Source organism: Alligator mississippiensis, chromosome 4, assembly GCF_030867095.1.
Source record: "Alligator mississippiensis isolate rAllMis1 chromosome 4, rAllMis1, whole genome shotgun sequence".
Classification (NCBI taxonomy): Eukaryota; Metazoa; Chordata; order Crocodylia; family Alligatoridae; genus Alligator; species Alligator mississippiensis.
The window spans coordinates 154,298,628-154,323,978 of NC_081827.1; the positions used below are offsets into that span (position 1 = coordinate 154,298,628).

At 51.7% G+C, this 25,351-nt stretch overlaps 1 protein-coding gene and 1 pseudogene across 3 annotated transcripts in view; one reads left to right on the forward strand and one right to left on the reverse strand.

The window, feature by feature from the left end:
* LOC102562640 (zinc finger protein 135-like) overlaps positions 1-13,558 on the forward strand; it is a 28,771-nt pseudogene extending 15,213 nt beyond the window's left edge.
* A 1,881-nt stretch (positions 13,559-15,439) lies between these two features.
* The window catches only part of LOC102561347 (acid-sensing ion channel 2), a 481,367-nt gene continuing 471,455 nt past the window's right edge, over positions 15,440-25,351 (reverse strand). For 2 of the 3 annotated variants that reach the window (XM_059726831.1, XM_019500653.2), the window contains one exon: positions 15,774-16,039. In XM_059726831.1, coding sequence (XP_059582814.1) covers positions 15,938-16,039 — 102 coding nt within the window. In that variant the 3' untranslated portion in view covers positions 15,774-15,937. The other variant, XR_002094474.2, reaches the window with a different exon arrangement.

The following is a 25,351-nucleotide window of genomic DNA, read 5'->3' on the forward strand; positions in this document are numbered from 1 at the left end:
TGGCTTTCGGAGCACGTAAGCTCAGTCAGGGGGAGTGCTCAGCTCATCTCCCCCTGGTCCCACCAGTGCTGTGGGATAAAGCAGCAGTTAGAGAGCCTCATACTTCTGTTAAGCAGATGCCTCTGGTCTTGTCCTCAGCCCATTACAGCATTAAGCCATTCAGATACTATCCTGATATACATGTCCCACATGTATTTCTCTCAGCAGGGTCTGAGGTGTTGGGGCTGACAGCTGGGACAGAAACCCTGATAATCTGGGTCTGAAATCCACTGAACAGGGAGCATTAGCCTGGTACAGGGACCTGCCCCTCCCTCACACTCAACACTTGGGGTTATGGAAGGAGGACCTTGTTTTCTTGAGGAAACACATGTGCCAAGGTCCAGTCTTGCTCTGAGGCCCATTCCATCGAGGGAACATGTGTTTTTGCCCTTGCCAAAAGACCAGGGACTAATCTGGAGTTTCTCTTATCCATGCAGGAGGTACCTGGCTGCTGAGCGGAGCTGAGGAGCATGCTTCTGAGGAAGGGCCTGCAAACCTGGAGCCAATACAGTCATCCCCAGGGAGTTTGGGTGAGATGGACTCCCTGAAACCTGAGAATGACCCATGGCACAAGAGTGAAGGGAGACATGAAAAGCAGGAGGAGAATGTAGTAGTGAAACAGGTACCATCACCTGTTGGTGGTGAGAGTGGAAAAGGGACAAAACCCAGAAAGAGCCCTGGGTGTAGGGAAGAATTTGTGGAGCTGGAAGACCTGAAGACCCACTGGAAAGAGACACTGCATCCAAACCAAGGTAGTGGGGATGACCTAGGAGGAAAGCAGGAACTGAATGCCAAGCACAGGGAGAGAGCCCACCCTTGCTCTGAGTGCAGGAAAACCTTTAACTGCCCATCACTCCTGGCTCTGCACAAGATGAGGCACACTGCAGAGAAGCCCCATGTATGTGCCAAGCGCGGGAAAAGCTTCAGCTGCCTTGCAACCCTGGCTGCTCACCGCAAGATCCATTCTGGAATGCTCCCCAACCACTTCACCAAATGTGGGAAGACCTTTGTGTGCAGCTCAGACCTGGTCAAGAATCAACATGTGCATGGGGAGAAGCATCAGTACAGCAGTGTCACTTGTGGTAAGACCTTCACCCCTTCCTTCTCCCTGGATCAGCACCGGTGCATCCACTTGGGGAGGAAGACACAATGCTGCACCAAGTGCAGGAAGAACTTCATGTGCTGGCAAGACCTGTCCCAGCACCAGTGTATTCAGAGTGGGGAGCAGCCATACCACTGCACAAAGTGTGGGAAGAGCTTCAGCCAGCCCTCCAACCTGGCCAGGCACCGGTGCTTGTGCACAAGAGAGAAGCCACATCAGTACTCTGAATGTGGTAAGAGTTTCACTCACTCCAATCTGGCCAAAAACCAGCAAATCCACATAGGAGAGAAGTCACATCCATGTCCTTATTGTGGAAAGAGCTTTAGTCGCCCTTCCCGCCTGGCTCGGCACCAGTTAATTCACACAGGGGAGAAGCCACATCAGTGCTCTTTGTGTAGGAAGAGCTTCACTCGCTCTGAGCACCTGACGGAGCACCAGCGCACCCACATGGCAGAGAAGCCGCATCGGTGTTCTGAGTGTGGGAAGAGCTTCACCCGCCCCTCTCACTTGGCTGAGCACCAACGCATCCACACAGGGGAGAAACCACATCAGTGCTCTGAGTGTGGGAAGAGCTTCACCCGCTCCTCCAACCTGGCACAGCACAAGCTTATCCACACAGGGGAAAAGCCGCATCGGTGCTCAGAATGTGGGAAGAGCTTCACACGCTCCTCCTACCTGGCTGCGCACCAGTTAATCCACACGGGAAAAGCCACATCAGTGCTCGGAGTGTGGGAAGAGCTTCACCCACTCCTCCCACCTGGACAAGCACCAGTGCCTCCACACAGGGGGGAAGACACATCGGTGCTCTTTGTTTGGGAAGAGCTTCCCCCACTCCTCGCGCCTGTACAAGAACCAGCACATCCACATGGGGGAAAAGCCACATCAGGGTTCTGAGTGTGGGAAGAGCTTTATATGCTTCTCTCACCTGGCCAAACAGCGCATCTGCACAGGGGAGAAGCCACATTGGTCCCATGAGTGTGGGAAAAACTTCAGCCACTCCTCCAGCAGCACCAGCTCATCTACCCAGGGGAGAAGCCACATCAGTGTTCACAGTGTGCAAAGAGCTTCACTCAGTCCTCCAGCCAGGTCTGGCACCAGTGCATCCACACCCGGGAGCATCCATAGTTTTACAGGCAATGAAGGGAGGGCTTAGGGATGTCCACCTGCTCAGCACCCACCAGTTACTGCATTCAGGCAAGCAGCCTCATGCTGTTGGACTGCTGGAAGAGTTCACCTGGCCCTTGTAGGGCACAGCAGAACAAAGGGACCCAGAGACTGGCTCCTACTGTTTGGGTTGTGGAGGGGGTGGGGAATGCTGAGAAGAAACACCTAAGGCAGTGGCTAGTCCAGATGCTGGGGAAACCTGTGAGGAGATAATCTTTGCATCAGCCTTGGAGCTTGTGCATTCCCCATCATTCTCTAACAGCAGTTAGTGCTCCCAGGGGGAGATGACATGGCTTCACAACAGGGTGCCTTCCCAAGACAACTGGATCCAAATGACACCCAGACGTTGTCATTCACCACTTTCCAGCTTTGTCCCTCCTGGGCCCGGGATTCTGGTATGTGAGGCTCTTGAGTTGCAGGGAGGAGGGCGTTTATGGCTGGGGAAGCATTCCCTTCCCTTCACCCTGACCTCACCTTTTCTCCCCATCTAATAACCCTTCTCTCAGGCCTGCTTATGCCCATGGGGTCTGCAAGGAGCTGCTACTGCCACTGTCTGAGCCCAGTTTGGCAGGTTTTGCTTCTTATCCTCTCTCCAGAACACTGCACCAGTGGGTGCCTGCTGATCCCCTTGCCCTCCTTCCCTTCAGAGTTTTCTCTATAATGCATTCTGTGCTACTAAAGCCCCAGAACTGAACATGGTAACCCTGTGGTTGGTTTCTGTGCCCTCTCCAGAGTTGTGTAGTGGGTACAGACCAGGGCCCAGAATCCTTTCTGGGGCAGATATCTCTGTGACTTCCCAATCCCAACCCCTTCCAGAGAATTCACCATAATCTAGGGTTTGTTGCTAACCCTTGGGAGCAGGAGTTGGTCACACATGAAACATTATTCCCATGTCCTGCTGTTCAGCAAGGACCTTCCCCTTTTGAAGAAGCACATGACCAGGAGGCAGTAGAGTCCCTTTCCTGGGTGAAATGGGGTAGTGGAAGTGAAGGGGGTGCAACCTGTGACAGGTCCTGTTTCTCCTGTGGAAGGGTGGGCAAAGTGTGAAGGCATACTTTGGGTGAAATGCAGCATTTTGTAATGTATTGTAAATACTGAAGCCTTGCTAATTACAAAGCTGTTTGGCTCCATGATTGTCTTGGGGACACATCCTGCTGCACAGCTGCCCCAGAGACTCCTGCCACTCCCAGGGCACTGGCCTTTGGCAGGGAGATGGTACCCCTACCCCTGCTAACCCCAGGCAAGGGGAAGTGCAGGGAGGGAGACCTTTCTTCTTGGCAGGTCCTGAGCCATTCAGGTGTGCACAGGGGAGTGTGTTCAGACAGAAGTAGCTGGGGCTGTACCCTGGGGCCTTCTGTTGAGATAGGAGCCCAGGGCAGCCCCCAGTTCAGAAAGCAAACAGGAGGGGCATGATCCAGACACCCCAGTCTTGGGTTCTGGGGGTGCAGAGGTCAGAGATAGCAGCCAACGATTTGCACCAGAAGCAGCTGCAGAACTCGGCTCCCCAGAGACAAGAGCAGTACATGAGACCTTTGAGCAGGCCCTGGCCACGACCAAAGACAGCAGTGGGGAGCAGTCTTTGCCAAATGGGGTAGGGTGGGGCATGGGGAGGCTGCTCAAGGGTGTGGTGTTGCTGCTACTGGCCTTGGGGAAGTTAATGCCTCCTGCACTGCCATTGCTGGTGGCTCTGGCATCGCTGTTTGGGGCATGGAGGCAGGAGCCTTTCTGTCTGTTACCAACTGTCTGGGATGGAGAAAGCAGGAGGGTGCTGAGGGCTGCAGGGCTCGATGACTCGTGGGCAACAGGAATGATGCAATGACTAGGGAAAGCCCTCCCCTCCTTCACAACATCAATGGGACTTTTCTCAGAGGTATATCCCTGCTGCTTTTCTGCCCTGTGCTCTCAGTCGCAGACTCCTTCCTGACCTCTGTCTGCTATGGTTGCTTTTGCCTTTTGCCAGTGTGAGGGTTGTCTTGTGGATAATTCATTCCAGTCTCAGTCACAAACTCAAATGTGTCTGTGCCCAGAGGTGAATCCTGGCAGGATTCAGTCCTGGAGCTCAGGGGACAGGACACCTCAGGGACATGAATAGTCAAGAGTTTGTTGTCACTGGGCAGAGCAGAACTGCACCACCCAAAACTTGGCACTGCCCTTGAGGACGCTGTCCCCAGAGCCCATGCCCAGTGCACCATGGTTGCTCCTTGCCCAGCCCCTGGCAGCGACAACCAGTGTCGTGGGCTTCTATTTGCCCCTGTACTTGCTAAGCTGCACAAATTGCCACCTGGCCCTGATGGGCCTCAGTCCCATCTGCCTCCCCCCCCCCCCCCCCCCCATGGCTGTGGGTGTGCACACAAGGCCCAGCCTGTGTGCCACTGCCCCTGCATCAGTTACCAACCCCTTGGCCACCTCCTGGACCTTGGCAGGGATGCTGATGATGGCCATATGGACTCTGCTGTACCCACCATCCGTGAACTTCAGGGTTCTGGCCCTAGTATTTTTGGGTCCGCCCCGGCAGCCAGGAGTCATTGCTTTGTATCATCCAGCTTAACCTGGGATGGTGATGAGTGGTGTGGCTGGTGTTGTTCTAGATGATCTGGGCTGTGTTCCAGGAGCCAGTATAGCAGCTCGGCCCAAACCTGGAGTGCCAGCCCACCACCATGTGCTCGACTCTTCCCCACAAAGACCTGGGTGCCCACTAGGGCTGTGTGAAACAGCACTGTTTCGTTTCTACTGCTTTGTCGTTTTGAAGGAGCAGTGTTTTGTTTTGCTTTTTCGAAGCACTGTTCCATTTCGCTTTGTTGAAACTGTTTCGCTGTTTCAACGCTTTTCAACGTTTTGCCCATAGGCTATATTGGGGACTCATGAAACTGCCTATAATTTTATCATTTCCTGCCTGATTCAGATGAAAATTGCAGGGATGTTCTGTGGGCATGAAGCCTGCCAAGTTTCAAGAAGATAGGTGCAGGGAGTTTTGTGGAACTGCACCTCTAATTGTTCAAAGCAAAACTAGTATCACTTGCTGGCAGTGACAGCATGCTGTCATCCTGCACGCAGATCCGAGGGCCTGCTCAGGCCCTTCAGCAAGGCCCTTCAGCCCTCCCGGGGGGGAGGGGAGGGAGCTCAAGCCCCTGGATCTGCGCATGGGATGAAAATAGGCTGCTTCTGCCGGCTGGGGTTAGCGCTAGCACTGGGTTCTTAGCGCTTAGCATGGGCTGGGCTGGGCTGGGCAGACTCAGGTGCTGGTGCTGGCCCCAGCCAGCAGTGGCAGCATGCTGTCATCCACATGCTCTGCAGCCAGTTTGTGGAGCTTTAAAAGAAAAGGCCTGCACTCACCAGCTTTGGCAGTGGCAACTGGGGCCTCTGGGTGCTCGTGGCAGAGTTGCCCTGCACAGCGCAGGGCAGTGGGGATTGCCACCCCCCACCTGGCACCCGCCCAGCAGCTTCACCATCGTGGAGGTGCAGCGCAGCTCAGTAGGGCGCTGCACACTGTCTCGCAGCTGGGGCAGATCCACCTATCAGCTGGAGCTTCTGGTTCGATTCCCCAGCTCTCTGATCATGCCCCCAGCTCTTCCTGGGTGGCGTGGCCCCTGGATTTGTGTGCAGGGTTTCAGCAGGCTGCTGCTGCCAGCTGGGGAAATAGCCCAGAGCCATCACCATCCCTAGCTGGTAGTGGCAGCCTGCTGTCATCCCACAGCATCTGGGGGCCTGTGCCCCCTGGGAAGAGCTGGGAGAAGTGATCAGAGAGCTGGGGGAAAGATCAGGGAGCTGGGGAATTGATCTGGGAACTATGGGAATGTTCAGGGACCTGAACGTTCCCCCAGCCTCCGGCTCAATTCCTCAACCCCTGGTTCGATTCCCCCTAACTCTTCTTGGGGGGTGCAGGCCCCTGGAGCTGTGCGCTGTGGAGCCAGAGGTCAATATCAGAGCAGAGTGTCGTTCCGCACACTTCTCCCTTCCTCTCCTTAGTTTCTGTTTACCTGCAAGCAAGCTGGGCTTCGAAACTTTCGAAATGTTTTGAGTGCCCATGATCTGTGTGCTGGGTTTCAGCAGGCTGCTGCTGCAGGCTGGGGCTGGGAAGACTGCAGTGCTGCTGCTGGCCCAGCCTGCAGCAGCAGCCTGCTGAAACTCCGCACACAGATCAGGGGCCTGGGCAGCTGGGGAATCGAACCAGGAACTAGATGTCAATATCAGAGCAGTGCTTCCTCTGTCTTCTCCCTCCCTCTCCTTCGTTTCTGTTTAGCTGCAAGCAAGTCCGGCTTCGAAACTCAAAACTTTCAAAACATTTTGAGTGCCCTTGTTTCATTTCAAAGCTGTTTTGAAGCCTTTCGTTTCATTTTGATTTTGCTGTTTTGAGCTTGAAATGCATCAAAACAGCTTTGAAACAAAACACCCATCAAAATTTCGCACAGCCCTAGTGCCCATGAGCCTCCTGAAGCTGTCCACACTTGACAGCCTGCGCTATGTCAGCCCTCTGTTTGGCATGGACAATGTAAGTGCCAGGGAGGCTATCCTGGAGGTACACAACCAACAACTTCCAGGACATACTGGCCCACACTGTGCTGGTTACCAACCCCCTGAAGGTGGTGGTGGGCTTCTGAGCCCTCAGCTTCACACTGCATTGGGGCCCTTGAGTGGGACACATCCTTTTTACCTGCCTGCTCTGGGTTGGACCACCCCTACTGTGGCTGGCAGGGCTTCCACTCCCTCGTGCTGCTGGTCATGGTGGACCACTGGGGTGCCTTCATAAACATCTGTGCTGGCTGGGCTACTAGCACCCACAACACTGGGATTTTCCTGGGCTTTCCCTGCCAGCCTTGGTGGAGAGTGGCTGCTTTGTTCCAGGTGTCCTGGACCTGCAGCTGGGCAACATGACGGTCCCACCTTTCTTCTTGGGAGATGCCACCTACCCACTGCTGCCATGGCTCATGTGCCCCTACAATGGCAAGCTCAACCTATGCCAGGCACACAGGTGCTTGGGCCAGAGCTGCATGCGGGTTGAGCGCACCTTTGGGTATGTCAGGGGATGCTAGCACACCCTCACTGCCTGCCTCGAGTTTGTGAAGACCAACATCCCCAAGTCATCACCATAGCCTGCATGCTGCACAACATCTAGGTGGAGAAAGGGTGAGACCTGGGGTTAAGTCCCTGCTCCGAGTCGAGCAGAAGATTTAAGCCCAGATCTTCCATAACATGGGCGAGCAAGCTTAAAAGCATCTTCTACTTCTTCAGAACTGTTAGGAATTACATCCAAGGCCTCTTGTGGAACTAGTCCTTCCTGGTCAGCTTTCCTTTCCTTTTAATAAAAGAGTGGTTAAAATGCCTGAGATCAGAACAATGTGGGTTTTTCAGGTTGATGGAAACAATCTAAGAAAGTGATGGGATTGTTTTAAAAAAAAAAAAGAATGCCAAAAATTCTTTAAAATTGTAGTTTCTGGTTGATCTGCAACAGCTTTTATTGATTTCCTTTTTAAAAAAAAGTAAGCAAAGAAACAGACCAAAAGTTCCTTTCTCAGAGGCCTTGAGTGGTGTCATTCATTTTTTAATGTTCTTTTTCCCAGGTTCATCCTGGTTCTCTCAGCTGCAGTCTTACAAATCAGACTCAACCATCCCCCTCCCTGTATGCTTTGTCCTCTTCAAATGGCTGCAGACTGTGAATTATCTTGCTAAAATCTCTCAGATTGAACTCTTTTCCCTCAAAGCAAATCTTCCAACTCCTTCAGTGTCTCATCTTTTATTTTTTGTTTCTTCCATGGAAAAAATTCAGTGAAACTGAAAAATGCTTTTGTCATCCATTGAACACTTCAATTATTCATTAAAAGTCCCCTGAAAATGCAAAACTTTTCCTTTTTATTGGCAGCAAAACCTTCAAAGTATTTGGCTAGAAACTGAAATGACTTCAAACAATGGCTTGACACTGCAGTGAAGTTGGTTTAGATTAGATATCAGGAAAATGCTTAACTGTTAAAACAATGAGCAATGGAATAGATTGCCTAGGAAAGCTGTACAATCTCTTTCAATGGAGGTTTCAAGCAGAGGCTGGATAAGTATTGGTCAGGGCTGGTCTAAGAGTAGCAATGTCTGATGTTGGCTGTGAACAGCAACAGTTGGAAGCTGAGGAGACCTCCACACATGTGTTGTGAATTGGAGAGGGTGAATAAAGCAGGGCTCCAGAACCATCTTGCTTGCAGAACAAGATTAAAGAACTAGAATAAGTTTATGGAGAGGATATGATGACAGAAAGGCAAGTTCTAGCTCTCTGGTTATAGTGTCTGTTACATGCAGTTGTATCTGTTGTCTCCAGGTGCAAGAGCAGAGTGGAGGGTGTTTGGTTTTTCCAATGATTAGCAGTTGCCCCATGATATTGGGAATGATTTTTTTATGGCTTCTGTTGCTATGGGTGCCAGGTTGCACCCACTTTCCTGAGAAGCATTAGATGTTGGCTGCAGCCAAGGCTAGAAATGTTAACTGGGGTGTGCTGATGCTTCTGCTGAGACTAAAAAAACTTGAAGGTTCCTTCCCTAGAGGTTTTTGTTCCTCTGCTTAAAGTCAGAGCAATCATCACAATTGTTATCAGGAAGGAATTTTACCCCACATTCAAATTGGCATTAACTGAGCGACAGTATTGGAGGGAAGGGGGGTTACCTTCATCTGTAACATGAGATGATTATTTTCCTTGGGTCTATTGAGAATATTTTAAACTACTTCTCACCCTTGGAGTGGCAGGACATTGACAGTGCCCTCATCTCCTGCTTTACTTGTGGCAAATTAGGGTGTTCTTGATATTTGGGGGCATAGTGCCTGGTTATTATAGATGAGAATTGCTTATTCAGTTTTAAGACTAGGTTAGACAAACACTTATACAGGACTGCTTAGTAGGGATGATCCCGCTTTGAACAAGTTAAATTGGATGACCTCCTGAGATTCTTTCCAGTCCTACTTTTCTAGAATTCTGCAAACAAATTTTGGGTCTTAGGGTTTCAGTTTTACAATGAAAGTAAAATATTTCATTGGCAGGGGGAAACAGAGCAGAAACTTTCTGTGAACATTTTGAAAAGTCATTTCAAGACCACTGTGCCTGTTATTTGCGAACCAGGGTAAAAATTAAACGGGGATGAAAAGGAAAGTGTGGCAGTGCATGTTTGGTGTCTGAGGGGCCAGAGAGGCAGCAGTCTGTGTTGAAGCAGCCAACATTGGGCTAAGCTGCTCCTGGAACACCTTGGAGGTAAGGGTGAGGCAATGGGGACGGAGGAGGCCTCAGCGGTCCTGGACATGACTGACCTGAAACTGTACCCTGCCGGGATAGGGAGGCCTGGTGGGACAGCCGGTGGCACGGTAGCCCCACTTAAATACCAGGACTGTGAACCTCCCTGGTGTAAGGTGGGTTGGGGCGCCTAAAGCCCAGCCCCCACCTTTGGGTGGGTTACTAAGAGGGAAGAGTAGGGCCAGGCATGGCTGCGGGCAACTGACCCCACAGGGGTTTGAGACCCCAGAGGCCTTGGGGAGGGGATGGTTGTGTGGCCCCAGAGAAGAGACCACTTGAGAGACCCTGAGAGCAGGGGGGTAGGTGGGCCCACCCAGAGTAGGGTGTATCTTCACAACCTGAAGGACTGGGCATAATCCAGGGTTGAGTAGGTCTGAAGGGATGGCCAGAAGGGCAGCACACAGGCCAACCCACCACAGAATTGTGGTGTTGTGTATAAGGATCCCGGTGAGGGGCTAGGGGGAAGTTGGCCCTCCATTTGGTGAATTAATTGGCACTGCATGTCTCTAGCTGAGGCATGATTCAGATAAGCCTGATGGCCAGAAGGGTCGCTCCAGGAGAGAGCAAGGCAGAGTGGAGGGGGCACAGTATGGTGCAGTGAGCAAGAAACCCTGTGAGAGGGTGGAGTGTGAGAGGCCCCTCTAATAGGCAGGTGGTGTGTGTTTGTGTGTGTGTGTGTGTGTGAGAGAGAGAGAGAGACACCTGGTGGAGGACTAGGTTTGGTCTGGCTTGTGGCCAGGAGTATGATAACATCTTGGATGCCATTTGTGAGATGTGGGCCACTGTATAGGGAAGGTACAGAGCCATGGACAGTGCCTCCTGGCATCAGGACATAGAATGGCCAGCCTCCCACATTTACCACCAGTGTAGTCTAATAGCAAAGTTGTGGCAGGCGAGGCTGGGTGGACTGCCCTACATAGACAGGTGGGCAGGCCAACTTGAGACTTGGCCCTGAGTTTGACCCCTGTCACAAAGCAAAAAAAATGCAATTCACAGGGAAGATAAAGTGCAATTTCTGTAGGAAACATATTCCTCCACTTATTTTAGAGAGTTTCCGAGCTTGTTCAATGAACCTAAACTAGACACAGACATAACTAAAGGGCTTGATTCACTGGAAATTTAATTCAAATAGGGTCAGTGACCTGGAGACTGGAAAGTCTCATCAGAAGCAGGTCTTCTTGTATGGTTAAACCGTTTTTGCTTCCTTTTCCAAACTCTGACTCTACCGCAGTTTCTACATGTGTGTAGGGGGTAAAGAAAGACGGTTTTACAGTACTCAAAATTTGACCTAGCCTCTGGCCAAAAGGAAAAAATATACCAACTCACTAGTTTCCAACTTGAGCACAAGCCCCACAGTGGGTCTCTTAACTGCTGTAAAGACCTTATCTGCAAACTGCTGAATCCTTCCCAGCCTTCAGAGGAACCTTCTTGGGTCTGAATTTTTCACTCTTAGACTGGCAGCAACACCGTTCACTCCAGCAGCCAGGAACAAACTACCTGGTCTTGCTCAGGAGTCAGGATTTATACTTCCAGAGCTTCAGCCCTTTCAGTAAAGTGCCTCTCAGACCAGTGACAGGTGTGTTACCCTGGATAAATAGGCAACCTTCTCTCATCTACTGCCACCTGCATTATTCGCTTGATTATATCCCTGGACTCTGCCTATTGCCTATTGTCTATTGCAGAGCCACTTGCTTTGGGACTCCTGCCTATATGCTTCTTCAGTTGCCCTTTCCTTCTTGAAGTGACAGGGACCTTTGCAGAGGTGTCAGAGGAGATTAGGATTTGAAAAGCTCTCTGCATTTGGGACATCTGCCAATGGTCTTGAGTATTTTCAGGTGTGTCTATGTGTGGGTGTGCAGTGGCTTAATGTGCATGCCTGCTCTATCAGTGCATCGTCTGGTTCAGTCCCATGGATCAGTTGGTGATCCTTGGGGATGAGGTTTGCCACTGTGGACAAGCCTTTTTCATCTCCCTAACTTCAATATTTCATCTGAACCTCTGGGCATTCCTCCTAAAAATGGCAAGAGAGTATTGCTGTGTCTTTATATTGTACAGTACTAGTCAATGGTTTAGCTGTTTTCCAGAACAAGTGATGACCAGGAATTGATCATCTCATCTAGAAACTGACTACTGTTTTGGGGCAATCTGCTCCTCAGGCTTCAACAGGGGCCCATAAGACTTCTGGGATGGGCATGGATTCTCTGCCACTTCCCCTTATTGTTTATGAGTACATGCTGGCCATTGAAGGTGCCCTCTCTCTGGCTAAGTAGTGCTGGGTGTACTGTTTTCTGCAGTAAGTCCAGGTTACTTACACCATAATTCAGCAGGTGGAGCAGGTGGGAGTTGCTGCTTGCATAGCATAGACCACCCTGTCCCCAGTATCTGAAAATGGAATTTGAAACCTATTCTGCTCTCTGATGAATAAACCACACAGAGTAAATCCAGAGCAGGGAGAGTAGAGTTGTTGCCCTTGGCACAGCCTGGCTTGTGCAGCAGATGGCTGAGCAGCCTACAACTAAATTTTATAGCTATTCTTTATAGTACTGGCCATAGTGGGCTTGGGGTTGCACATAGGAACATAGCCAGCAAGAGCAATACCATTGATTGATATCCTGCCAGCAACAGCAAATCTAGAGAAAGGACAAATCCATAGAATAGATGAATTCCATGCCCACAGTGGGACTTTCCTTACCTCAACAGATATCTTGGGGGCTGGGGTGGTGCTAAGGTGCACAGTTGACAGCTTAGAGGCTGTGAGTTTGAGGCTACAGCCAGGGCCAGATTAATGCATAGGCAAACTAAGCACATGCCTAGTGAAGAAGGGGCCCAGTTGTGCTTATTTTACATATTATAATTAATGAGTGAAAAAAAGTAATATAAACATTTCATCTTCAGCTGGGAGCCCATGAGTTTGTTTGCCTAGGGCCCACTAAAAGGTTAATTCAGCCCTGGTTATAGCAGAAGGGCTCATGACACAGCCATATCAGATTCCAACAAACCTGCAACTTCTGCTAAATACCTTGTGACAAGGACATGAGAAGGAAGAAAGGAAGGACCAGACCTCCAGCTGGCACCACCAGGGAGCTGAACTTGGACTTCTCTCATTTGTTGGGCGGGCAGTCTAGCCACTAGGATAGTGAATAGAAGGCAACTATTTTAAAAGAAAGGAATGAGCCCTGTTCAGTCCTTTGACCAAATGGTTGTGGATACCAAAGAGGATGAAGCCAGCTCTCTGCATCCCACATTGGGAGGCTGGTACTCAGATGCCCCTCTGTTCTAAAGGCTCTGGGCACCTCCTTATTCAGTGTGTAGTTTTTGGATTGCTGTTCTTTGGCACCTAACTTTTTCCATGAGCTGCATGGGGAGCCTTGTGGCCTCACACAGGGTACTGGATTCCACTCTGGAGCTGTGATGTAAGTGTTAAGCACTGCAGTTGAAGGCCTCCAAGTGCTATCTTGGCTCTGGCCCTGAATGACTTGTTCATGATCAAACATGGTATCTTCAGTGGAGCATGGCCCACCAGTCCTATGCGACAGGCCTAAAAACTGGACCTGATATCTTCTTAGTTACCCTGCAAGTTAGATACTAGAGAACTGAATGTTGTTACATCAAAGCTCTGTTGTGGATCTAGTTCATAGTTTCTCGTGGCTCTATTACCTGCCCTTAACAATGAGCAAAAAGCACTGCCCTACATCACAGGGGGCTGCGCATGGAAATATATTTCAGAGGGCGGTGTGCTCATATATAACAGTCATTCAAGGCAATAGAAGTATTGACAAGAGAGATGGCAGGTCCTTTTTCTGGGTACTGTGTGTTTTGCAAAGTGTTAATGAAACATTTTTACTTCTGAATATGAGGCAAAATCAGTTCACCAGTCAGTAGGGTTCCCCTCTCTATCTGTGTTCCCACAATTGTTCCTATATAGATCCAACCTGAGTATACTCCATCCGCACCTTGGTTTGTCTGAGCCAATAAAAAGAGCTGCACTTGGATCTTTGTGAAACTCACTTTTTCTCTCTTTATTGGTGGAAAGTTCTAACACGTGATAGCGTTTTGACAAGGTACACGATTCTCTTTGAACATATGGTCACTGACAAATAAGACTCTGATGGAGGCCACATTGTTGATGTACAAAAGAAATGGTTCAACAAAGTGGTGTGTTTGGATTGCAGGAAAAATATGCTCAAAACAGTCCATGATGCAGAATACACAGGCCTTTCCAGAGAGAATATCATGGATACTGTGTGTTGCTGGAGTAACCTGGCCTGCAGAGGTGAGTTAGCAGAATCCCTTGGGTGTGTATATACAATCACTGCTTCTTGGAAATGCAGCAGGGATAGGAGTTTTACTCAGCTCCCAGATATCAGTGGAATCAGGGGTTACATTTTTGTACCGTGTGGAAAATGAAAAAAACTTTGGAGCTGGTTAGGAATTGAGCATTACCAACTGCTTCTAACAGCACATGTGACTCCAGGGCAGCACCTCATCTGGTTTAAGCTGGTGTGACCCCACTGATGCTAATTTGAGCAGGGACAGTTTTTACTTGCTGAGAACCCAGCCTTTCCTACTGATATTCACCAAGTTATTTATCATGTATTTTACTTGCAGCATTTGGCTATACAAATTGAACCCAGTGGGACTTTCGGAGAGCTGAAAGTCCAAATGAGCAGGGTCAAAACTTTTGTTTACTGCCAATTTATCAAACCTATTGCAAAGCGAAGAGGTGGCTGCATATGTCTGGGGGTGGAAAGATGTGGACAGGAGGATGTGGAAGAGTGAAACATGCTGGACAAAATAGCCTTCACTTTCCAACCCCTGTTCAAAGGAAGCCTTCCCTGCTGCTGGGGCTCTGAACTGAGAAACATCTTCAAGGCATCTGACCCACAGAAAGAGGGTGACACTGCCAAATAAAAGCTGTTATTACAGTAGTATTAACAAGGCAGATGTTCTTCTAGGCAAATACTAGGCAATCCTCCCTCAGTGGGACACAACTGCGTAGGAAGTCTGCATGCACACATGTATGCCTGGGTTTGGGCACAGGGAAGAAAAAAACAGCAGAAAAACCACCACAGTCCCAAATAGGGTGCTGGCCTCTCCACTCATGCTACATGTGCAGCTGTTCCCTGATGAAATTGGCCTTTCTGGGGAGCAGTGGATGCTTTGGGAATATGGGGGACATGCTGCTCTCAGTACTGGAGAAAAACAAGTCCCCCCCGCTTGATGTAATTACTGGCTAATAGCCAAAGCTTTCACAGGCTGAATAAATATAAAATCCCAGACCCCTCTCTGGTAGATCAGGGAGATGCTCGACTGACAAGTCCTGAGGGAAGGGGCAAGTCCGAGATCAGCAGCTCGATGAGTATGAAGATAAACCCGTGGATCCCTTCACTGGGGAAGGCAGCAGGGACTGCCTGCCTTAGAGGATACCTATGAAGTAGAGTACTAAGACAGTGCCAAGCTGTTCCATAAGCCTGTCTACCCCAAACTAATGCTGGTACGGAGGCGGACGACTGGCAGACATGGCAGAAATGACACGATCTGGCCATTTGCACAAGACCAGATTTAATACTACTCATGATAATGAGGCAAGCGCATAATAAATTAATGAAAAATAAAATCAACTGATCTCCACCCCTCTGCACTTTCATCTGCTCACACCTCCGAAGGCAGATTATAAAGGCTACATTACAGACTGAGTAGTACAACATAATAGCCATGGTATGTGATATCTGGGTCAGTCATGTGTTGTCCTGGGCTGCTCACCATAGCGACTAAGAGGGTTGGCTATGGCATAGCCCTCTGGGGACCTGGCATAGATTAAGATTCCTTACCAACTGACATGAAGGACAAGAAAGTAACAAGAGTCCAAGAGCTGCAAGTTTGTTTGTTTCTTTATTCTAATTCAGCTACGATATTAGTAATGGTGATTTTGGGGATGGCTGGGCCTGCAAATTCCTTCTTGGTAGTGAAAATCAGAGGCTGTAAAGAGGAACAGAGCTTATAAAGACAGATAGGAATATATTGCCATAAAAAGTATCAGCATGCAAGTGCTTTATACATTTGGCAGTATATGAAATGGTGGTTTTGTTGTTTTATTGGTGTTGGTTGTTTGTACAGTTCAAAAATAAACTGTGTCTTCAGATCCTGAAGATGATCCCCCACAGGAAAGGATGACGCAAGTCAAGTCCAAGGTGTCTCTCACTTGGTTTTGGCAAAGAGATTTTATATATATATATATATATATATATATATATATATATATGCATAGCAATTTTCTTTTCCCCCCCAGTTGCAAACCTGAGCTTGATCCCTGCTTTCCTGTGCAGATTCCTTCTGTTAGGTCTTCGCACCACAGAGCTGTTAGGAAGGTGTCAGCAAGCTATTTCTTCCAGCGTTCCCAGGGTGGCCTGCAGGGGCACGTTCACAGTGTGGCTGATGGTTTCGGAATGATTTGGCATGGGGTCACAAGTGCTCTGAGGAAGGACAGCAAGGAAGTTACTGTACTGGACAGCTGTTCCTGAGCTGCTCATGGCATTTAATCCCCCCAGCTGTCAAGTGATTTCCCCCAAAAAAACAGGGGATGAACTCAGGGATGGGGTAGGAGGAGGCACAGCAACTTAGAGGATGAGGCCTGCAGAGCCTCAGGTTGGATTTAAAATCTACTGTAGCTCAGCTTGTCCCATCTATCTCATATTTATTTGGGCACTTGGTTTTACCATAACTGCAAAAAGTCTTCAATGGCTGGTAACATCAACTTCCCCCTTTACACCTTAGGGTGACTATGCCCCATTCAGCAGGACTATTTTTCCCCTATCCAGCAACACAGCAGATGTTTCACTTGGGTGCGCTTGGGCTGTCCTCACACACATAGACCCCTCTTTATATCAGCTTGAGGCCAGAGGGTAACAAATACGCATCCCTCTTTTCCCATCTCCTGTTCAAGATGGAAGTGCTCCTGCAAGCTATACCCCACCCCAAGGAGTGCTTTTCTGCAGCTGCTAGCTACAGAGCCAAGTCCAGTTTAGCAAAGTCATGTTCCAACAACATCTCTGTTGTCTGACACACGCAACCAATTCAGGGTTGGGTGAAGCTGGCTAGCCAACCCATAATTGCCTGGGCTGGGATTCCTACATCTGCACAACTGGCATCTCTGAACATTTTTGTTTCCCCCTGCTTTGATACAAAATTCAATAAACTGAGCGAAGTTTAGCCTGGGCAACAAGGATGATTGGTGGTATGGAGAAGCTTCCATATGAGAAAAGACTAAAGAAGCTAGGCGTATTTAGTTTAGAAAAGAGATACTTATGCGGGGGACATAATGGTTTACAAAATACTAAATGGTGAGGAAAAAGTAAATAATTACTTTCTTTTGCAATACACATGCACCCAGGCTTCCTCATACACTCCACCCCACCATACTCACACACACCCAATACTGTCCTGCACACCCCACACCCCAACCACACACCCCACCATATACATCCCATACACACCCACACACCCAGACCTGCACCATACCCAACCCTCGCACCCCCCATACCCAAACACACCCCACACCTGAAGCACACATGCACCCCACACCCCTTACACACCTCACACCCACACATATCCCCTCACCCATACACCCACCCACATCCCCTCACACACCCACACCCACATCCAACAGTCCCACACACCCCCACATCCCAACCACACATCCCACACCCTCACACACATCTACCTATATCCCCCACAAACCCTATTTGCAACATACCCACACATGCCCAGCAGTCCTACACATGCCACGCACACTCCACACCCACACATACACCCCTCACACCCCTCCTACACACCCACACCATACCCATACCCCACACCCCCCCAACCACATACTATCCCAACCTCACACATCCCCCTACCCCTCCACATATAATATACAAGCAACCCCCCAAAGGAGTACTTCCTGGGCAAGGGAAGAGACTTCTAGTTGCAAAGGTCAGGGGTTAGGGGGCAGGACTTCCGATCACAAGATCACAACCAGGAGGCTGGACACCTGTCAAGAGGCTGAGCTATCCTTGTGGCCCTTGATGCCTCACCTAAACTCATTAAGTGGCCCTCCATCCAAAATAATTGCCCACCCCTGGTATAGCATCTTTGTTACTGCACCATCATTTAGTACTTCCTTTTGGAAGAACTAAATGATGGCAGAGTTACAGTCCATAGTGCACCATGAGTGCACTGCATGGTTATTTTTAGCTGCTGGGTCACTGTAGCAGTGTGCTATAATGAGGGAGCACGTTGCTACAGTGACGTAGTGTCATGTGTAGATGTGACCAGTGTGTAATTAACGTGGGGGACTCATTGCCACCAGATGTTGTGGAAGCTTGACAATTTAGCCAAATTCAAAATGGACTGGAGAAACCCTTGGAGGGAAAGGGGTATCAATATGTATTGGGCATGACAGTTAGGATACAGCCTCTGAAATAGAACTTCCTAGACCTAAAGCAGTGGAGGCTGCAAGTGGAAGAGGAACGATGAAAAAAACTCTGGTAATACCCTGCTCACTCTCCCTTTCAGCATCTGCTCTCTGTCACTGTGTGACACAGGCCTATTTGATGTGCCATAGAAGGGTATTAGGACTAGGCCCATCACCAGGAACTGTAAGCCTCCCTTAGGAAGGGAGGCCACTGGGGACACACCAACTAAATATGTGGGTCAACAAATAAGAAAACAGGAACAGGAGTGAGGTCATAGGTTAAGAGCTAGGGCATTGGAAGGGGACACAGAACAGAACACACCAGCCAGCACCCACTGCCCTCTGAAGGTGTTGAGGGATCCTGTGGATGCAGATCAGTGAAACTCTGTCTGGATGCATGAGTGAAGAAGTGCCAGGAAAGCAGACCCACACTTGCCCAGGCTCTTCCCAGCTGGAGCCTCTTTCCTGGTCTTATAAATGCTGAGCTTGGCCAAAGCCAGGAGGAGGTTAAACAGGAGGTCCCAGGACTTGGTGGGCCAGTGGATAGGAAGTCCATAAAAGAAAAGGTGTGGGGAGAAGTGTAGCTGGAGCCTCAGCAGGCGGGTCTGAAGGAGGCAGAAGAGGGGTTGCAGCTTTGTGCACTTGGATAGGTGTGTGCCAGGGTCTCCCTCTGAGGGGAGAAGAGGCAGGTGTCCTGGGTGTCTGTAAAGAATGCCAGATACACCCATGGAGATGGCTCCAATGAGGAGCCACCAGCTGAGGACCCCAGCAGCTCATAGGATCAAACTGGAATACAGGCTACTCTACCGGGGGCCCCTGCCCCTACCCTCACTTATGGTGTCTGGCCATTTGTTGTTGAGGAGGGATGCAAGGACAGGATAATGGACTGTGCAGAGCATGAGCATGTAGAGCTGGTGGTGGTGGGCTGTTTGGTGTCCCCCAGCCTGCTGAGGTGGTGGGGCAGGGACCACCATAGGGCCTGCTGAGGCAGCAGCCTCATGATGAGATCCAGAGAAGTGGGGGACACTGTGGGGTGGGGACTGCCCTGGTGCATGACCTGGTCAATGTAGGTGAGGGAGTGGGTGGCAGGGCAACCTTTACCTCCTGGAGTATGTGGCAGGGAGCATGCAACCTGGGCAGCTCCATGCACCGAGCCAGTGCAGAGGGATCAGCCCAGCCCTGCCTAGCATAGTCCAGGAGGTGTCTGACATCAGTGATGTGGGCCAGGACCATCCTCTGGCACATCCAGGGCACCTCTGTTGCTGGCACCACCAGCTGTGTGTTTTTCAGCAGGGGCTTGATGAGAAGGTCAGTGCCCTGGGTGACTGGTAGAACAGGTGCTGGTCATATCAGAACTTTTGGAGGTGGTGGAGGAAGGCACAGCCAATCAGGTACCACGCTGCCTGGCTACCAACACCATAGAGGAGACTCTGCAAGTCTGAAGGTGGAAGATATGGACCTGGCTGCAGAGGCAGAGCAGGCCCTGCCTGCCCTCCTGCAAGAGGAGGCTCAGGACACCTGCAGAGACCCAGTGCCATCCTGGCCAGAAGAACCCTAGTGCCTGTCTCTGGAGACTGACCAGGAGCTCCGGGGGCATAGCAAAGGTACTGAAACCATTCCAGAGCATGGACAGGACCAACTAGTTGATGACCAGTGCCCTCCTACAAAGGGAGAGATGCTGCAGCAGGCCCATCTATTACTGCAGCTGTTCAGCTACCCTGACTTTCAGCTGGTGCCAGTTCTCCAGCGGGGAGGGATGACTGGGGGGCAAGTAGAGCCCCAGATAGAGCAATGAGCCCACGCTTCATTGGATGTGCTGGAGCACAGGTGGGAGCAAGCTCACCTGCCACCCATCACCCCTGAAGCCTGATGGGTTCCATCAGAATCCAGTTGAGCATACACTCCACAGAGGTGTCCAACACCTGGAGAAACTGCACGAAGTGGGAACCAAAGTCGAATGCTCTCAGCATACCTATGAAGTACCCATGATCCAGCCTATCAAACACTTTCTCCTGGTCAAGGGACAGGAGGGTGAATGACAGGCCATCCCTGTGAGTGAGCTCTCAGAGGTCCCGGACCAGGTACAGCTTATTGAAGATGGAACACCTTGGAACCGTGTATATCTGGTCAGGGGGAATCATATCCAACTGTACAGACCTCAGGCACAGTGAGATGGCTTGTGCTATGACCTTGTAGACTGTACAGAAAAGTGAGACTGGGTGCCAGTTCCTCAGGGCATGGGTGTCCCCCTTCTTGGGCAGCAGGGCCAGATGGCCCTTCTGCATGATGGGAAGCTCCTCATCTTCTTCAGACTCAGCCCAGACCCCAGAGAGGTCTGGGATGAGGATGTCCCAGAAGGCACAGTAGAACTCTACAGTCAGCCCATTGATGCCCAGCGCTTTGTTAGCGTGCATCAGATGGAGGGCATCCAAGAGCTTGGCGAGGGTGAGAGGAACCTCCAGAGAGTCTCAGTCACCCACACTGACCTGCAGAAGTCCCTCCCACAGGACCTGGCAGGTGTCAGCAACTATTAGAACCGGGGAAAAGAGCTCTACGTAGAAAGGCCTTGCCCTTTCTTGCATCTCACCTGGGTCCATAAGGGGGGTGTCATTGCCTGCCAGGAGGCAGGTGATGTATTTCTTAGCACCCCTTCTCTTCTCCAGAGCATAGTAGAAGTGGATGCCCCAGTCCATCTCCCAAAGGAGCTGGACGTGTGAACAGACAGATGTGCCGTGGGTGCAGCGGTCGTCCAGAGCGCAAAGCTCTTCCCGCCTCTCCTGATGCTTTTTGCAGAGGGACGGGTTGTGTGGGTCACCTCCAGCTCCAACGCCTCCTTCTCGAGCCATTCTCTAGCCATCTCCCACTGTTGTGTGTTCCCCAGGGTGGGGTGGCAACAGTATTACCTGATGCATGCCTTCCCCACATCCCACCATATGGGTTGGCTGGCTGCTGTTTATGCCAGGCCATCCAAAACTCCCAGAAGGTGGCCAAAAAGCCCATGCCCTCCAGCAGGCTGTTGTTGACATGCCAATAGGCCAGCCCCAAACATTTGGGTTGCAGCATGACCCAAGCATACACTAGGTGGTGGTCACTCAAGGGGGGCAGTCTAGTGCTGGAGGCATGGACTTGGGTGGTGTTCATTATGGGCATGTAGATTTGGTCCAACAGGGAGTTGCATGCTTGTTCTTCCTCCACCTTGGCAAAGGTGAAGGTGGAGGCATCATCAGGGTGGTGGGCACGCCAGACCTCAACCAGGGAGTGGTCCATGATGATCTCCCTGAGAATGCCCATGGTGGCCTGGCTCCACTCCCTGTCACTATGGTCCTGCACCCTGAGGGTGACACTGAAGTCCCTGCCAAGTACCACGCACTCATAAGGTCTCAGGGTCCTGAGGTAGGTGGCTGCCTACCAGTAGAAACGGATCATCTCTGAGTCATGCACAGGGGCATAGATGTTGACCAAGTTGAGGACGAGCCCCTGGACCTGGACCCAGAGATGCAGCAGGAGGCCTGGCACTACCTCAATGGCGAGAAAGACCTCCGGCTGCAGGCTTGGGGAGAAAAGGGTGGTCACCCCACAGGTCATGTCCGTGAGGTAGCTGAGGTAGATCCTGTCTCCCACTCCACCTGCCTGTTGGCTTTGGCGGCCAGAGTTGTGTGGGTCTCCTGCAGGAAAACCATGGAGTACCCCACTGCTACAGGAAGGAGAGCACCTGGCACCTGCAGAGACCCATCCTGCAGCCATGCATGTTGAGAGTTACCACAGTGAGAGACCTCATTGGTTGAAGGGGTTGTTAGGTTGGATGGAGCTTTTGTGGGAGGCAACACCAGCTGTGGGGCCCAGAGCAATCCTGCCACCCTCCCAAAGATGTAGAGGGCGTTATAGAAGCTTTAGGCCCAATGGTAATTTTTGTCATGGCTCTCCTTGTGCTCCCTGCCTTCCCCCACCAGAGCCCTCACCAAATTGAGGACTTGGTGGAAATCCACCCCCCAGCATTTCAGGGTGAGCTGCACCTTCTTCCTGGAGTGGCGCATGCTGTCCAGGAATTGGAGCAGCTCCTGCCTGGGTACTGCTGGGGCCAAGAGGTCTGCAGGCTCTATGGAGCCCTGGTCATCCTCTTCCTGGTCCTGTGGTTTGGCACGCTCCTCCTGGATGCTGGGTGGGGTGAGTGTTTCATCCCTCTCTACCCCCGTGGGGGCAGAGGCCCGGCAGAGTGCTGCCTGAACCACCCAGTCTGCTTCATCTCCTGACACCGGGAGAAGGAGAGATGCAGCCTTTTGGGCTGGGGGAGGGGGCAGCATGGGGAGTGGCAGAGGAAATGGCAATGGTTTCTGAGCAAGGTCTCTCTTGGTGTTAGAATGGTGGTCAGTGGGGGACCCTGCTTCTCTCCGCTCAGAACTGTGGCCACAGGAGATACTGGGGTCTGCAGCAGGGGTGGATTCATTTGGGGTTTGAGGAGGCATATCAGGGACCTGAATGGTGTTGGTGCCCTCCTCAGAGCCCAAAGGAAGAGAATCCTTCCCATCAGGGCCCACTGGCATGAGTCCAAGGGCTCCCACCTCCCCAGGTGGTCAGAGGGGGAGGGCTCTGCTACTTGACCCACTCCCAGGGTGGTGGGGGCTGAAGTCTCAATATCTACAGCAGTGGGGGGAAGGTCACAGCCAGAAGAGTTGGGGGTCTCCTCCATGGGCTCCTCTACCTCAGAACAGCTGGGCTGTCCTGGGCCCTCCTCTGTGGTGTTAACAGTTATCTGTTTTTATTTTCTCTGTGTGTGGGAGTCCTGGTACAGCTCATGAGGTGGTGGGAATGATAATAATGTCAGCCCCCCTCTTGGGTGGTGGGATGGGGGCCCCTGCCATGTCAGAGGGCCCAATTTGTGCTTGGTCCTTGCGTTTGACCTGAGTGGCTGATCACCACCCATATGTGACTAGCACCCACCCAGACTTGGTGTTGTCTAGGGAGAGGTCACTTTGGGGTGCCAGTGGTGGTGTGGGGCTAGGAAAGAGTGGCAGTGGTGGTGGGGGCTGGCATGACCCCGTCACTACCCTCCCCTGCCTGCACCCCCCTGTTTTGGAATCCCTCTGATGGATGAGGTGCAAGGTCCCCTGAGCTTTGGGGGGGGGGGGGGCTGGATGCTGGGGATAGGGTGTCGGGTGTCAGTGGTGGTGGCATCTTCTCCTTGGTGGGGGCCTACGGTGTCCTCTGTGGCTAAGGGGGCACTCCTGGCAGAGGTGCCCTGGTGCCCAGCACTGGAAACATCTCACCTCCCCCGCCATGTAGTGGATGTGGTTGGGGGGACCCCTGGAAGGGAACCATGAAGGTCCCCCTTGCCTCTGCCCCTGCCACCCCTGGATGGTGACTTGGCGGTGGAAGAACTGAATATGGTGGAGGCCGGGGTCCCGGCACCTCAGCAGAAGAGTGAAAACTGGGGCTAGGACTCTCCCCAAGCCCTGCAGAAAGGGCATGAGGGCCCAGTTGGGGATGTAGGACATGATGGAGTTGAGGACCACCCAGGTCCCTCAGCTCCTCTAGGGGCATGAGTGGGACATATTTGTCCCCACCTTCTCCACTGCCTCCTGGGTAGCAGCTTCCATGGCAAGGTAGAATACACCCTTGTGGTAACACCTGGAGGCTTCCACAATCAGTGGTGATGCGTAGGGGGTGCATGTGCACCCTCTGAGAGCACCGGTGCCCCCCCTGCAAGCGCAGGCTGATTGCTGTGCTCACTGCAGCCGCTTTCAGCGATTGGCTGCAGGCTCCTGGGACTGTAGGATTGCCCACAGCCCGCCCCCTACCCCCCAGACCACAGAATTACCCGCGTGGGACCACCCCCTCCAGTCGGTGGGACTTGTTGCAGGGGGGGCACATGCCCTCCAGGACTAAGGTGGTACCAGTCGCCCTTGTCCACAATCTTTGGAGCCCCCACTACCCGAGCGAGCACATGCATAGTTCTCAACTGGTGACAGCTCAATCTTGGGCATGTTACAGTGCCTGGTGATGGAGGGGAGGGCCCGATTGCCTGAGGTGTTATGGACAGAGGCAGTGGAGGGCCCACCTGGGCATAGCTCTGGCTGAAGACCTGGGAGAAACCTGAGCAGCTGGGGCACCTGCTAACCAGGTGTTACTGGTCCCTGCAGGTGCTGGCAATTTGGTCTTTTGCGCTGGCCCTTTACCCTTCCTAGCCCTTGTGAAGGAGGAGGACGAGCAGCCCTTGCCTTTTCCCCTGCCCTGGTTGTGGGGCACCTTGTAACCCCCTCTGGTGGCGACTGGCCAGAGGGAGTCCCCCTGGCCCTGCGGGGTCTCTCTCGGCTCATTGGCAGCCCCCTGGTTAGGGGCTGCTGGTGTGGCAGTCCCCTCAGGGGGCTCTTGCCCTGCCGTTGGAGGCTAGTTTGGAAGGGGTTGGGTGGGGTGAGAGAGGGGGAGCCATGGTTTTCCCCTCTGCCTGAGGGGAGAAAAGTGGCTACCTGTAGGGGGGTTCCTGGGTGCTTGCTCTGGCTGCACTAGGTGAGGAGCTGTGGAGGGGTGGGTGAGGGGCTGGTGCTGGGGCTGCGGGGGGCGGACATAAAAGACACACAGGGACACACACAGGAGGGAGGGAGAAGCACGTTGCTGGCTTACTCAGCTGTACACAAACACTGGGAGAGGGGGAGTGGAGCACAGGACTCACCACAGGAGGACAAATATAGGGGTGCTGCTGGAGCAGCTAGCAAGCAGACAGCACGTGGTGGTGCTGGTGGAGGGGCCCCACTGGTATTGTGGGGTCCCCTCTGGCTGTAGGTGGCTGTGGCAGCAGGTGCTGGCTGGTGCTGGGGAGGGTGGCTTGCAGGTCCAGGAGAAGTAGTGATGGTAGTGGTGGGGAGAGCAGGAGCCTACAGCAGCTTCTCAGGCTCCTACTGGTCCCTGCCCAGCTCCAGCAGCAGCCAGGGAGAAGTGGTGGCACCCCTGCTGCTCAGAGGCTGCTGGGCAAGATGAACCTATGGTCTGACCCAGGAAATAGCAGATCTTATGCTCTTATGGGCTCCACATATATGTAGGGAGCAAGGCTGAGGAGTGGGGGGAGAAGCTTTAAGTTCTCCGTACCTCTGGAGACGGAACAAGGAAGTGTGTTCTTGAACTCGCCTGTGGCTGCCCTTGCTGTACTCAAGGCTCTCCTAGATTCTCTAGCCACTGGCAGGCACAAACCCAGCCTGCAGTTTGGCTGAGAACTGGAGAAACTCTGGGAGCCTCTGAAAACTTAAGATCACAAATGGGGACCAATTCTGAGTAGGCTTTGTTTTTGCTTCTCCTCTTCCCCATCAGGACCTGGAGTCATAGTGATATAGCAAGTTCT